This window comes from Notamacropus eugenii, chromosome 7 (genome assembly GCF_028372415.1).
Source record: "Notamacropus eugenii isolate mMacEug1 chromosome 7, mMacEug1.pri_v2, whole genome shotgun sequence".
Lineage (NCBI taxonomy): Eukaryota > Metazoa > Chordata > Mammalia > Diprotodontia > Macropodidae > Notamacropus > Notamacropus eugenii.
The window spans coordinates 132712906-132728525 of NC_092878.1; the positions used below are offsets into that span (position 1 = coordinate 132712906).

Here is a 15620-nt window from a genome sequence, read left to right on the forward strand (position 1 = left end):
AAATGGTTTCGAAGAATGGATTTTGTCCAACCTTGCTATTGCAGAGGAACAAAGTTGAAGTTTATTTTTTTCAGATGCTATTGCTTTTGGAACCAGTGAATAGGAATGGATAATGACCACTGTGAAAATACATGAAGAGGACAGGTGCTCTATGAAGGTGGACTGAGATGTAAGAGGAATATCAGAAAAATCATACAATGTCACCTTCAAGGTATTTCTCTTCTTGAAAAGGTAATGAAAATACCTGGAGGAGTATTGCCATGTGTTTTCCATGTGACATGTTCAGTTGCAAATATCAACCCCAGACAAAGCCTCAGATTGGTGTGGAATTTGTAGATATGTTGGAAAGGCCATTTAAAAATTATCAAGAAATTCTTCAAAGTCTTTTTGTTAGACTGTGAGCTCCTTGTGGTCAGGAAATGGGGTTTTGCCTCTCTTTGTTTCCCTGTAGCACTCTATAACAGTGCCTGGCCCATAGTAAAATGCTTGTTGATCGACTGAAAAGTAGGTGTCTCCTCTTCTTGTATTCTCACTTCCATATAAGCTAAAAGTTGTATGTTCATTCGACTCAATTAAATGAGCATTTAAGAAGCACCTCCTAGAGGGGTAAGCATTAAAGATATACTCCCCTCCCCCCAAATGAATCAGTCAGTGCTCCTCAAAAAGCTTTTATTCTATACACAGTTCAAAATAGACTTAACCAGTCTGCTGCATCTTGGTGACTTTTCAGGGAGTTGGTTACATACCCATATCTACCTTGCGTCAAATAGAAAAGAGAATCTATACTGAAAGATATGATATCAAAGGTCTTTAATAAAAGCTAAAATAAAGTAGTAAAGAAAATCAAAGCCTGCTCAACAACTGAGGCTAGTAAAACAACATTTAGGAAAGAATTTTTAAAGTTAAAACATTTTTTTTAGAACTTAATATTCTAAGTAGTCTTAATCACGGAATGTGTTAAATTTATCCAATGAAAGCACGTACCTTAAAAAAATGAAACAATGAAATTACAAAAATAAGGGCACTGAAGAGGGAGAAAAAAATAACAGATTATTGTGATGCTGGAAGATATGCAGATGGAATGCATTAGATATTCATTGGCCTGAAATGGGATGGAGGGGAAGATACCACTGAATATCCAGAAAGAGTGGAAGGTGTGTGTTTTCTCTCAGCCTATAAAAAAGTATTCGTATGATTTTGATGTACTAAAGATCATTCAGCAATGAAAAAAAAACAATAAATATATTTTGAGAACCTACTATGTGTCTCGCACTGGAATATTTTATCATTGTGAAATATTTGTTTTTTAAAAGAAGGCTCAATCTCTTGCCTCTTTTGCCACAACAGCTGCTCTTCTGGAAGATTCTGTAACTTTTTGACTTTGGCTCCAGAGAAGGTTAATTCAGATAATTACTCTGCTTGTCAAGTCACTTAATCTCTGAGCCTCAGTTTTCTTATCTAAAAAATGAGGGGTATGGACTAAAGTCCCTTTCAGCTATAAATCCATGGGCAAGAGTTACACTTCTGTTTAACGATGCTTCTGTACTTTAAGAATATTCTTCAAACAAATAAATGAGGTATTAAACAAAGAACACATCCGTCTCTAAATTAAAGTAATCATGTAATCCTTCAACCTACCACGTTACCCTTCATCTTTTTCCTTTTTTAATTTATCTCACCCTCTTGAACAAATGGCAGTAATAAAGTGTCACATTAAGATATTCATTAGCCTTTGGTCTTTGTGATTATAATAGTGTTGAAAAGAGTCTACACAGAAGCTGTCTTAGGCTGCTCGCCAGTAAGCGTGCTTGGTCTCTCTTCTGACTTCAAAAACGAAAAGGAAAAACCCATTAAGAATACTTCTTTTTAGTGTCAAATGGGTATATGATTTTTGAGCTTGCCAAGTGTTAATTGGTCTCTTCCCTGACGATGGTACAAATAAAATTCACAGCCAATTAGCTTGCAGTCATGAATCTTTACTACTTGACAAACTACACCACTCTGTTATGGAGCTTAGAAAAGACGTGTAATTATTAGGATCTCTTCTCACTGGAGATTTTTGCTGAGATCAGTTCACTTAGAGATACGTTGAGTTGTAATCATATATCTATAGATATACATGCTACTACGATGATATATTTTAGTTTTTAATGTAGTATAATGGAAGAGGTTTGCATTAGATTTCAAAAAAGTACAATTAAGGAGACAGATGTAGTTAGATACATCTACAAATGAAGTATCAACAGAGAAAAATATAGCCTTCCTACTAATCACACTAAATCATACTGATGATCTCACGTCCAGGGCATTAGGTTTTTCACTGTTTCATGAAGTAGCTGTTATCATGGCTATATCTCAGATCTGAGAAGAATACCAGAAAAACCATGCAATGTCACTTTCAAGGTATTTCTCTTCTTGAAAAGGTAATAAAAATATCTGTAAGAGTGTTTCATGTGTTTTCCATGTGACGTGTTCAATTGCAAATGTCAACCCCCAAACAAAGCCAGATTGGCGTGGGGTTCTTAAATAATTTATTGATAGTTTTTAAAGTGAAATCAATCTTCACCTTCTAAAATGGGAAAGGGGGTGGAGTAACAGAGTTACTGCTTTGTTAATTGTCAGTTCTTTGTTCTCTGAAAATTGAGATGTGCTCAGAAGTCCTAACTTCTTGTGCAACAGGGATCTAACACTTAATGCTTTTGATAAATCATTCTAACTTGGTCTCAACTTATTACTTAGACGTGATCTCTTGTATACAGTAGAGAGGAAATAAAAGTCACTGAAAATAATAAACTTTCAAGTAATGCAATGTAATTAGCAGTTTACAAGTTAACTGCTAATTTCCTAATCAGGAAATGAATTCAGAACCCTTTGCTCTGGTGACCTAGTGAATGTTTTCATTTAGAGGTCATTAACTGAGATAAGTGACTACATTTTCAATAAAGAGTAGCCTTTTTTCCTTTATGGTCTGTGAGGAATGAGTTGTAAGATTTTAAATGACCAATGAGCATAACCAGCACTAGAAGTTTGATTTTTTTCCTCACTGTCCTGTTCAAGGTTTGGGAAGACCTCTCCAGAGTATGATACTTAAACAATAGCGTGTATAAACATGTCTACATATGGGAAAAGCACTTTTGGTTGTTAAAGATAACTAGGAGAAGGATTTGACCTGGAATGATTTATTGACATGTGCTCAGAAGGTTTTTGTGTGTACCATTTCTTTCATTGCAGCAGAAATAAACATGTGCAATAAATGTTGGGCTGAAATCCCCCAAGTTAAAAACCTAACACCTACACACACACATGCACTAGCTAATTCCTTGCCTCAAACAAACGTCTGCTAGCATGTAGACATGGCTCTGGCAAGTCAGTGTGTAGTCAGGATAAAATCATGAAAATATTCACAGGAATATAGTTTTAAACTTGCTGCTGCCCCAGCAGATCCCGTTCTTTTAATGACAAAAAAAAAGAAAAAGAAAAAAGAAACAGTGGCACATTCATATATCTTATCAGGTAGTTTACTTACCAGGTGCCAGATAAAATACTGCAATGTTCCATTTTCTTGAAAGGGAATAAAAAAAAATAAAACTAAGTTGCCTGTAGCCCTGTCCAGTGGGGCATTCTAATTGACTCCCAAGTCATCAATCAGTTCCCAATCAATCTATTCTGCCAGCAGCAGGCAGTTAGGACTCCATTATCACCCATTTATCATGCCATACCTTAATTCACTGCACCATTAGCCATGGATTAGGCCTCAGTTAGGGTAACTAAGTGCCAGTTGCTAAATTCAGGAAATTGTTAGTCACTCACCTCAGCCATGGGTATGCCTTCAGGTGGGCGACACTGCAGCAAGACTTCCTGTTCCAAGGACACTTCCTTTCCTAAAGGTTCTTGTTCAAAAGTCTTGCGAAGATCTGGAAAATATAGGTGGAACAGTGTGTGTTTCAATTAGGCTAACAGCTGTTCACTGTTAGAAAGTATGGCGGCAACCTGCGGTGTTAGTAATACTGTTTTTATGACTGCTGTCATTATTACTGTTAGACTAGAGATTCATGTAATTTGTACTTGGAATTATGATTCACACACACGTTATATATATAAACATATACATATGCACATACACACGTATAAAATGTATAAATAAATTGGTATAACATATATAAATATATATGTATATAGGTATATTCTATGTACAATGTTCCATACAAATACCCATATGGATTAGATCTACATTTTTGCCTCAGTGAATGTTGTCGAAACACTAATTGTAGGGAGCAGTACCAGTATATGTTAAAGGTCTGCTAAAATCTCTTCCAGTTCTGGATAATCTCTAAACTGTTTTCTTATCAAGCCTAATAATTCTCTACCTATTAGAGCCTTGCCACTCAGGCTTTTAATCAGAGCATGCTATTGTGTATCTGTGAGAGTGAGGGATGGGGGAGGATATAATAGATAAAAAGCCAGCTTCAGTCAAGAAGATCTGGGTTCCAATTTCACCTCTGACACATGTTGTGTCTGTGCCACCCCTCCCTTTACCCCAACTCCCCAAGACAAAACAGTAGTGGATTTAGATTGGTGGAAGGAGGTTCTCTTACCAGAAAGCCATTTATTTCAATGAAATATGAACTATTCTGTAGGTTTGCTAAGGGAAATTGTTATAATATATTTTCCTCTTTGAATTCCTTAGTATTTTTATTTTTTGAGCATTTGTAGCTATTATGAAAGTGGCTGCAAATTAGTGTCTTCTGTAGCACAATTTACTCAATGATACTGACCACCTGCATCCCCCTTGCCTCTCAGCTGATCTTGACTTAACAGGTTTAATTATCATTTCTTTCTATATCCATCCAGCTTCTTATACACACAACTCTTTTCCTCTTTCCACTAAATATTAATGTTTCAGTATTCCTGGAGTCTTTTGGGTCAGATCTGCAAAAACCCAAGGTAAGTTCTGTTTTTTTTTAGGGGGGTGGGAGGGGGAAAGAGATTTAGGTGAAGGGAGAAGAATAAAAGTCTAGACCCGATTGTAGGGATTGTAGGGATTCCTGGTACAGAAGCTCTTTCAACTGACACAGATATGTAGTTTTATAGTTTTTTATAATTATAAATCTTAGGGGCTGCAAAGCTTGATGAAGCTTCAGAATAGCTCCATCTAAAAGCCAGGGAGCTGTGTAAATGCTATGCAAAGTTTTATCCATCAATTAATTTACCATTCAATCAGTCAGCAGGCATTTTACTAAGCATCTACTATAGTGGCAGAGAACCTGTGTCTTTGAGGTCCTCAAGTGTAGCCCTTTGACTGAATCCAGAGGGCCACACTTGAGGACCTAGAAGGCTACCTTTGGCCTTAAGGTCGCAGGTTCTCCACCCCTCAAGTGGGTGGCACTGTGCTAGGCTCTAGCAACATAAAGACAAAAACCAAAACATTTCTTGCCTTCAAAGAGTTTATCTTTTTATCATGGCTAAAATATATTGTCTTTAACTTCTCCCCAATCAGTCAGGAGCTATGGTTGCTGTGGAAATTCATAACAATTTAGATAGATAGAAGTACTTTGAAAAAGTACTTCACTTTAAAGATAATACCCATCCATAACGATGAGTATTGATATTATTCACAGATAATGTTTTACATGTTCAATTCATTACAATGATAAATTATTAGAGTTTTCTCAGATGAAATTAATTTTGAGAATTATTTCTATTTCTATTTTCCTTCGCCCTAGACTCTAAATACACAGGAGGCATCATTTCAGCCTATTAAATCAATGATTCACAAACCACATGTTGTTCTAAATATAATGCTGATTCTGTCAGGGTAACTACTAGTGACTCATTTAAAAGGTTCTCTGGAGGAAATCTGTACCTAAGCTTCTCATTTTGCGGTACAATTAATCCTATGGGAATTGTCCTCAGTTGAAGACTGGAATAAATATGATCTTGCACTAGCATAGCCAAAAGACTTCCTACTTTTTGGTAAGCAAAAACAGGAATGGAAACTCTTGGAAAGGGACAATTACTGAGTTGATAATTATGGAAAGTAATGGAACAGAATTCATTTTTCACAGAACTGGAAGTCACTTTACAAGATAACCTAGTTGAATTCCACTTGATTTGTAAAGGAGTAAACTGAGACCCAGAGGGTTGAAATGAATTGCCCAAGGTCATACTTCTAGTTAACAGAATAGCTGGTGTTCTGCACCTATTCAGTGTTACCATTTTGTCTCTCTTATTGTACCTGGAGAAGTTGCATGGCATAGTAATATGCTGAACTTGGAGTCAGGAAAACAGGTTCAAACCCTGCCTCTGACACTTAGAATCTTGTGTAACCTGGACAAGTCACAACCTCCTGAAGCCTCATCTATAAAATGAGGGGATTGGAGTAGATGATCTGTAAGTCCCTTCCAATTCTAAACCCATGATTCTATGATGCCTCTGTATAGTGTGAGTTCACTAGAGAAACTCCTTGTTAAGATTTTTTCTTAATATTTTGTATGTGAGAGCTGCTATTTCTTTCTTGAGTCACAAAGCAAAAGCACAGGATAGTTGGGAAGATATCTGTGTGATGGGGGAAAACACCCTTGATGGTACAGACTTATGCAATCTGTCAACAGTCATTAGCTATAAATTCACCTATTATGTGCCAAGCAGTTTTGCCAAGTGCTGGGGAAAAAAAGAAAGGCAAAAAATACAGAAACTAACAAAAAACCATCCTCAAGAACCTCACATTCTAATGAAGGAAAAAACATGCAAATAATTATGTAATATCAGATATAAATGGTAAATTAGAGCTGATCCCAGAAGGAAATCACAAGCTGTAAAGGGGACATAGAAAGGTTTCTTGCAGAAGGCGGAATTTTAGCTAAGTCTTGGAGGAAGCCAGGAGGTAAAAATGAAGAGGGAGGCATTTTAGGCATGCAGAGTAGGCAGAGAAAATGCAGAGAGGGGACTACCAAGGAGAAGAGAGTGATCAACCATGTCAAAAACTTCAATGATGTTAAAATGCATCAATTGAGAAAAGGCTATCAGATTTGGCAATTAGATCACTGGTAATTTTGAGAGAATAGTTTCAGTTGAGCAGTGAGGTCAGAAGTCAGACAACTGCTTCAGGATCATAAGATTTCCCCACTTCTGGATAGATAGGATGTCGTCTTTATGACTACTGAGTTAGAGGTCCTCAAAACAAGAAAAAATGTTTATTAGTATCAATGAAGCTAGATATTCAAAAAGTGGGGGCCATGGAGACTACAAATTCTGTACAAATTGTCCAGTTGTGTATATGGTGTACGCTACTGCTTATCTATCTTCTTAATGGTTATTCTGTGTGTGTGTGTGTGTGTGTGTGTGTGTGTGTGTGTGTCCACTTATCAAAAAACCATCAAGAATTTGGATTTTAATACAGAGTGGAAACTATATCTCAGAATATCTGCATTTTGAGGTCTCTTTGCATAATCAAATATAATATTTTAATGTCTGAATTTTAATTGTTGGACCACTACTTAATAGCTACAATGTTTTCATTTTAAAAGAGACAAAAGCCTCCCATAAGGTAACATTTCCTGAAAAGCCCTTTTAATTTTGTCCAGGAAACTCCTGTAGCATATTCAGGAATCCAGCATAATGGATCAACACCTAGATGTAGATAAGGAGGAGCTCTGTTATGAGGTTCATTTCTTCTTCAGGAACTGGAGCAGTGGTGTAAAGGATTGTTTAAAAAATTTTGTTTTGTTTTTAGACAAGATTCTTTCTAGGCAGAGCTAATGCAAGACAGACAAATGATTAAACATGGTGGACACTTTTCAGGCAGAAATCAGCAGGAAAACAAGTCTTTCAGAATGACAATATTTCATTGAACAGGTAAAGTAGGATGAGAGGTTTAGGAGGAGAGGGATTTTTTCCAGGTGAGAACATGCGGAAAACTTTCATAGAAGAGATGAAACCTGGCGGGGGAGAGGGGAGTGGGGCATGAAAGATGATTTTGGCAACTGAGTGAAAGATGTGTTGGAGGTGGCAGAGAAGAGACGCAAGAAAAAGATGAATATAGATGAGGGGAGAGGTAAGAAGGAAGAGGCTGGATGATTAGATAGCAGGGGAAATACCGAAGTCATTCATCTTCTTTGACCCTCAATTTCCTGATCTGCAAACATGACTATACAAAAGGTATTAGATAGAACCAAAGGGCGTCATTGAGAGAATTCTTGTCAGGATTAGATGAAATAATGTATATAGAGTGCTTCATAAATTTTAAAACACACTATGTTTTTATGGTCTTAGGTGTCAGTGATTATTTCCATCATTTGCTGTTTATCCTATGTAAGAATTTGTTTTTGTTTTTAAATCATGTATATTACCATACCCACATATGTATATGTATGTATATATGCATGGATACATACATACACATACACATGTATACATAATATATATACATACATTTAGCATTTTATCATATGTACTTGATTATTTGCATACAGTTTACCATATAGAAATTCCTAATTAGGAGTTAATATGACTATAATTTTCCTATATATTTTATATCACATAAAATATATTTTGTCTTATTTCCTCTTTTCAGTAGGTGTAGCAAAAGGAACTTGGGAACTCTATAGTGAAAACATTCTGCTTTGGGTCTCCTTATTGTTCCTTTATACTTTCTTGCCTCTCTCCCTTGGTATCTTCATCGGCTTTCATCAGTTAATCTCTATGATTTTCTATGATGACTTTCATCAGTCATCTAGACACAGATGACTTTCAAATTTATATTCAGCTGCAGTGTCTCCCCTGAGCTTTAGTCTCATGTCACTCACTAATTGCCTATTGGACATTTCAAACTGAATGTCTCAGACATGTTAAACTTGTTAAACATGTCAAATACATTAAACTTAACATATCCAAATGAGAACTCATTATCTTTCTCCCTAAATTCTCCCCTCTTCCAAACTCCCTATTTTTGTTGAAGGTACCACCATCTTTCCAGTGTCTCAAGTTTACCATTATCCTGGATTCCTTACTCTCGTTGAACCCACATAACTAACAGCTGCAAAATCTTTCCATCTTTTCAACATCTCTAGTGTCAGAACCCTACTCCCAATTAAGGCAGTTACCTCCTCAGTTCAGGCACTCATCTACCTAGACTATTACATGGCCCATTCAGTCCCAGTGGCCTCTCCTGATTGTCTGGATCCTCCTAGAACTATCATTTAAAGGAAGCTGCCTAGCCTGGCCATGTCTTCCCTTCCAGACTATAGTCCTCTCAATCAGGACTTTCCCTACAATGCTCCACATTAGATACTTTTGTGGTTCCTCCACCTAACTTCCCTTCCCTCCCTTTTCAGCTTTGTGTTATGCTTTAAATGTTATCTTCCCCTCTTAGGAAATTCTTAAGAGCAGGGACCATCTTTCTTTTCGCTCATCCTTATTTCTCCAGCACTCAGAACAGTGCTTGGAAAACAGTAACCACTTACTAAACGCTTGTTGGTTTGATTTGACTATTCTAGTCTATCCTGCATACTAGTGCCAAGGAAATCTTCTTAAGTTCAAATCTGGTCATGTGTCTCCCCTGTTCATCCAATCCCACTGATTTTCTATTGCCACCAAGATAAAATATAAACTCCTACTTTTAGTTTTCAAAGTTCTCCATAACCTGGCACCAAGCTACCTTTCAAGTCTTATTGGACATTATTCTTCCTCCCACACTCTGTGACCTAGCCAAATTTGCCTTTATTTTTCCCCTTCATGATGCTCCCATCTCCTGTTTCAGTTGCCTGGAATGCACTCCCCCCTTGTCTTTGCCTCTCAGAATCTCTCTGTTCCTTTAAGATATACCTCAAGCCGTCTTTCCTGATTTCCCCAAGTGCCAGTGTCCTCTCTTCCAAACTACCTTCTATTGAATTACTTTGAGTATTTGTAAGTGTGTATACACAGGCATATATTTTTATTTATTAATTTTATTTATTAATTATCAAGTTTGCTCATTCACCCTTGGTGTCCCCCTATTTCACTCAACTTGCACATTTGGTACCAAGAAGCTGTGTAGCATGTGTAGCCATACCCCAGGAAACCCTCTCAACAAACGGGCTAAACCAACTTGAGGGGCAACTGACAGGCCTCAAATGATTATATATTAATTTTATATTTATACAGTATCTATTTGTATATATAATTGTCAACCCCTTTAATAGAATGCAAGCTCTTTGCCGGTAGGGATTATTTCCCTCTTTATACATGTATCTTTCAGTGCTTGCTTAATAAGTACTTAATGACTGAATGGATTAGGAGTCAGAAGACTTGGGTCTTATAGTGGCTTTAATAATATAATTATCCACCAACACTGAGTTACTTTACAGCCATTTGGAAAAGGGACCACAATAACACCCCCTCCCCCTTGTGCCTAGCCAGAAACAGGACTCTGAAAAAGGAGCTCCATTGAGTCAAGTGGCTGGAATAAATGACACCTCCATTAACCCTCAGATCTGGCACACCTGCAGACGGGCATGCGGAAGGTATGATATTGCCATGGATGCAGAGGGGCAACGAAAAAGCAAGAACAAACTCTTGCCAGAATAAATATAACAGCACATGATCTGAGTAGGAAGTAACGAGTTGAGCTTAGAACACAGAGGTCTTTTAATGGCATTTTTTATCTTTCTTTTCGCTATTTCTTCCCCACACCTGGTTGATAGACCAGCAACTGAAGGCCACGTGCCTCTGGAGAGCAAAACAGAATACAAGCATGTGTCTGTGTTTCTCACCTCCCTAGTACACACCCCCTTTTCTCACCTTCTTCCTTATCTGTTGCTAGGAAACTTATCTGGTTTGAGGTCAAGACAGACCCAACTTGTATTCTCCAGGGGCAATCTTGTTCCATTCTTTTAAAAGCAATACAGAGTTCTGTATCTCAACTTCTAGAAGTCATTTGGATGGATTTCTTTTTGATATTTTGATATTAAATGTCTCTCTCTCTCTGTGTGTCTGTCTCTGCCTGTCTTGCCCCACATTGCCTTCCAATTCATTGAGATTCAGCTTGCTCAATGTCCCCTTTGCCACTGCTAAAAGCTAAGAAAGCCCTGGAGAAATATGAAGTGTCATTATAAAAATGTGCTTTCTATTTAATTTAACCTCCTGAATATGCTTATCTTGTTATATTGCATATTAGAACAATAATAATGATACGTATGGGGTGTTCAGGAGGACAAGCATCTCTGCTGTGAGGACTCATTCACCTTTAGTGTCTACCTGCTTCACTCAGCTCCCACCTGTGTCTCCAAGAAGCTGTAGCATGCGCAGCCACACCCCAGGAAACCCTCTCAACAAATGGGCTTAATCTGCTCGAGGGTAACTGACAGGCCTTAGACCTGTCCGTGAGTCAGGAGGATGTCTACCCTAGGCATGTGAAGACTTTCCCCAGTGGAATGGGGGGATGAGGACAATTTGTTGCAACTACCTTGAAGGTGTCTGAAGCAGGCACCGTGGAGCCTGGTCTGGTGTTGATTCAATGCATCCCAGGCCATAGACTGGACTTTTGCCCTGTCGCTGAACTTTGATGACTCAGGAAGGGAGAGAGAGGCTGATGATTTTATTTTTCTGTTTGATAGTTTTGTTGTTTTTAATTGTATTTATTTTTTAATTTATGAAATAAGACAAACATTTCCATAATGTAGTAGAATTTTAAAAAGGATGGTTGCACATGAAACTGCAAATCTATTATATGCAACCTGCTATTTCTTTAAAATATAGTAAAGTTATTTTGTAACTTTTTTCCTTGTTTTTTTCCCCACCCTCTGAAATGGCTGCCATTAGACACAAAAAAGCATATATAAAATCATTCTAAACATACTTCTATTCATCACAAATAAAATCCTGCAAGAGATTTTGTCTAACTCTACCACACTTAAATCCAATTCAGGACATCACATGTGATGTCGTAGGTCCTCTTTGAAAAGGAAGGACAAACAGTAATTATTATGAATTTGATATGTCTTATTTCTCTACTAGACTATAAACATCATGAGGACAAGAGCTGTGTCTTAATAATCAATCAGTACTGATGAAGATCCTACTACATGCTGGGTCCTATACTAGGAACTGGGGGTATACATACAAAAGATAGAACAATCCCAATTCTTAATAGTTTATGTTCTTTTTCCTATACTTTGTATCCATCTAAAGCCTAATATAATTGCTCAGTAAATGAGTTTTTAAAAATTAGTCATTGAATTAATATATAATTACTATTTAAAAAAAAACTTTAATAAATAACCCTTCTGAAAATTGGGGGGAAGGGAGAGGAAAATGATCATTTTTATGTGCTAGGATTTCAAAATACCATGGAGTTACAGATGTTTAAATAAATCTTGTCAGGAGATAGTCATTAAATGTCATTGCACAGAATTCTGCCAAGTGGAAATCTGGTAATTATATAGATAACCTTATCTGTGTAGACAGTTGATCTAGATGATTCAGGATGAAAAAATTCTCATGGGGGCATGAATTGGAATATTTGGAATGGAAAAGGCTGACTTCAACCTTTTTACTGATGATTCAACTGAGACTCAAAGAACTTAAAAGAAGGGTGCTTAATTTCTTGTCATAGAACTTTTTGGCAATCCAGAGGCCCTTCTGAGAAAAAAAGTTTTTTTAAATACATAAAATAAAATGCACAGGAGTACAAAGGAAACAAATTATATTGAAATAGCTATCAAAATGCTGTTTAACTAGCCCAGGTTAAGAACCCCTGGTTTAAATTACCTTGGACAGGGTCATGTAGTTTGTTAGCAGAGGAAGTGGGATAAATTGGTCACTCATGGTCTAGAGGTCTTTAGACAATACCACATGGGGGGAGGGACAAGAATGGGTTCAGCTTTCCTCTAAAATAGACAACCTGTTGCTGATTAAGGTTTACTATCATGTTTTCTTTGATCATTCAGTAGCTGGAGACTCCTTTTCTTGGAGCATTTTCTCTATATCTTTCCTTGGTTACTCATCACACCCTACTTTTAATTATACTTATCTGTGTATATGGCAGACTGCCCTGGTACACTTTGTACATCTAGAGGACATTACTCTGTAGTCCACCCTTACCTCCCTTGCACAGAGTCATTTTAAAAAACATTTGTTCAATAAATTAGTGTCTCAGAAGTGGGTCATTGTACTCCATGCCAGTACAGTAGATTAGGGATTTGACCTCTCTAGAGCCAAATCTAATTCATGAACCACGGCAGACCTCCTAAATGGGACTTCCACACTTTAACCAGAATCCTTTGGATTCCCTGACATGTACCTGACTTTGCATTAAACATGTAAAATCTCCTTTAGTGAGACGTATGGTATTTATACTCTAAAATTATATTTTTTTATCATTCTATTCTCCAAGTAAGAGTAAACTGGAGGAGGCAGGATGGTTGATGTACACAGTGTCCCCAAAATCTTAGTGCAGTTTTAAGCTATTAAAGCTTCCATGAATATACACATATACGTGCATGTATACCTATATACGCACACACGTATACATATATGCACACAGACACATGCATGTATTCATATACACAGAGGGTACATCCAAGTCTTGTCGGCAGCTAGATGGTGCAGTCGATACAGTGCCAGGTCTGGAGTCAGGAAGACCATAGTTCAAATCAGGTCTCTGATATTTACTAGCTGCATGATCCTAGCCAAGTCACCTAACCTCTGCCTGCCTCAGTCTCCTCAGGTATAAAATGAGGATAATAATAGCACCTGACTCTCAGGGCTGTTGTGAGGATCAAACTAGATAATAATTGTAAAGCACCTATCAAAGTGCCTAGTACACAGTAAGCGCTATATAAGTGCTAGCTATCACTATTACTACTACTGCTGGTACTACTCCTACTTATTTACGCCAGCAGCAGCAGCAGACCCAGCACCACTAATACTACAGTTTAAGCTTTAATAGCTTAATGACTTTTGGGATATTATGTGTGATTGTAGTATGTATATACACATGTGTGCATGCATGTATGTGTACATATATAATGTATATATATGTGTATGTGTTTTTATGTATACACATATCATATACATATAGGTTGTTCCAAAATTCTTAGTGCAGTTTTAATTTAAGCTTTAATAGCTTATATACGTACACATACACACAAGCATATACATAGACACATTACTATATACATATATGGTAAATGTCTTATTCATTTATTATTTTAATGAACAGTGTTCTTTGGAGCAAACAATGATTTAGTGATCATGCAAAGTAATACTGTTGCTTAGGGAAATAATATAACTTTTCTCTGAAAGTGATGGAAAGGGTTAAATGTACTCTAGTAAGTAAGTTCATAGTAGAGTACTACATGTTTTTTGTAACATCATAGAGAGATTTGGGTGTGAACCATGTAGGTGTTCAGGGTTTTGAGTATTTACTAAAAAATGAAAAAAAAATCTGGTTTGATATCAGATAACCTAAAGAGTTTGCTATATAATTCCAGTTTCTAGAGATATAATATCTTGTCTGTCCTATTTTTTAAAAAAAATATGGAAAAACAATTTTAAAATTTAGCAACTCTTCCATTTTGGGGTGAGGAGACTCTAAAGATATTGTATAGTTTTCATTTTCTCTCAGTAAATTAGAAATACAAATAATTCCTTTTCTATTCAAATTGTGAAAATCACAAGTGACATTTGCTTCCCTCTCTTTCTTCAATACTCATTTTTGGGATATCAAAACACAAAGTGACCAGACCATTTACATCAAGACTACAGATGTCCCTTTTATCTATGATTATTTTTCTTTTGTTCTGGCAAATGGAAGGTGGGAAGCAGTGGTGCCTGGTTACGGATCTTAATTATTTGCTTTAAAAACTATAAATAGTTTTGTTCTCTGCTTTGAAGACAAACTAAAAAAAAAAAAATGAAAAAAAAATCATGTTTTGCGTAGAATTGTACCTCCTTTTATGAAAACATGAAAAAGAACTCACAAGGAATTTTACCCTAAGGATTCATCTGAAGATAATAATAATCCTAATTTGTAGTTGCTTCAGGGAATATCTGATGATCATAAATTCCTTACAGGATAAAATGTTTTCTCACAATGTGTCAATGATCAGCACTGAATAGAGCACAATCCTTCCCTGCCCACTAAAGAATGCATGTTTTCGTAGAGAATTCTGGGAAGATGGCAGACTAGGTCAGAAATTTCCAAGCTCTCAAGATTTTCCCCCACAAAAGAGATAAAATAACACCTTAAGGTGAAAAAAGTGTGGATAAAAATCAGTAAGAATAGACGTACAGTCAGGGTTCTCCTGGGACAATTCCAGAAGATGAGAAGAAAAGCCCAGAATGAGGTTTGGTCCTGGTGAAGAGTAAACACCCCCAGGCTAGGGTCCCCTTCAACTACAAGCAGTAAGCCCTGGGGTTAGTTGATTTGAAAGGCTGCCTCCCTCCCATCCCCAGCCATAGCAACTTTTATCCCTTGGGGATAGTGAGGGGAGTTGGGTATTTGTGCCCCAGAAGACTGAGAGAACCTCTGACAAGGAACGCCAGATCCAGCTGTGCTGTGGAAAGCAGTGGGGAGGAGAAGGATGAGAAGGCCCATGCCAGGTGAGTGCAGAAGGGATGGGGTGGGACTGTGCTGGCTGTGG

The 15620-nt window shown here is 37.1% G+C and overlaps 1 protein-coding gene across 2 annotated transcripts in view; it reads right to left on the minus strand.

Moving 5' to 3' along the window:
• The window catches only part of UNC5C (unc-5 netrin receptor C), a 396611-nt gene that overhangs the window by 113827 nt on the left and 267164 nt on the right, over positions 1-15620 (minus strand). For both annotated transcript variants that reach the window (XM_072622972.1, XM_072622971.1), the window contains exon 4: positions 3811-3914. In XM_072622972.1, coding sequence (XP_072479073.1) covers positions 3811-3914 — 104 coding nt within the window. The remainder of the gene's footprint in view (positions 1-3810; positions 3915-15620) is intronic.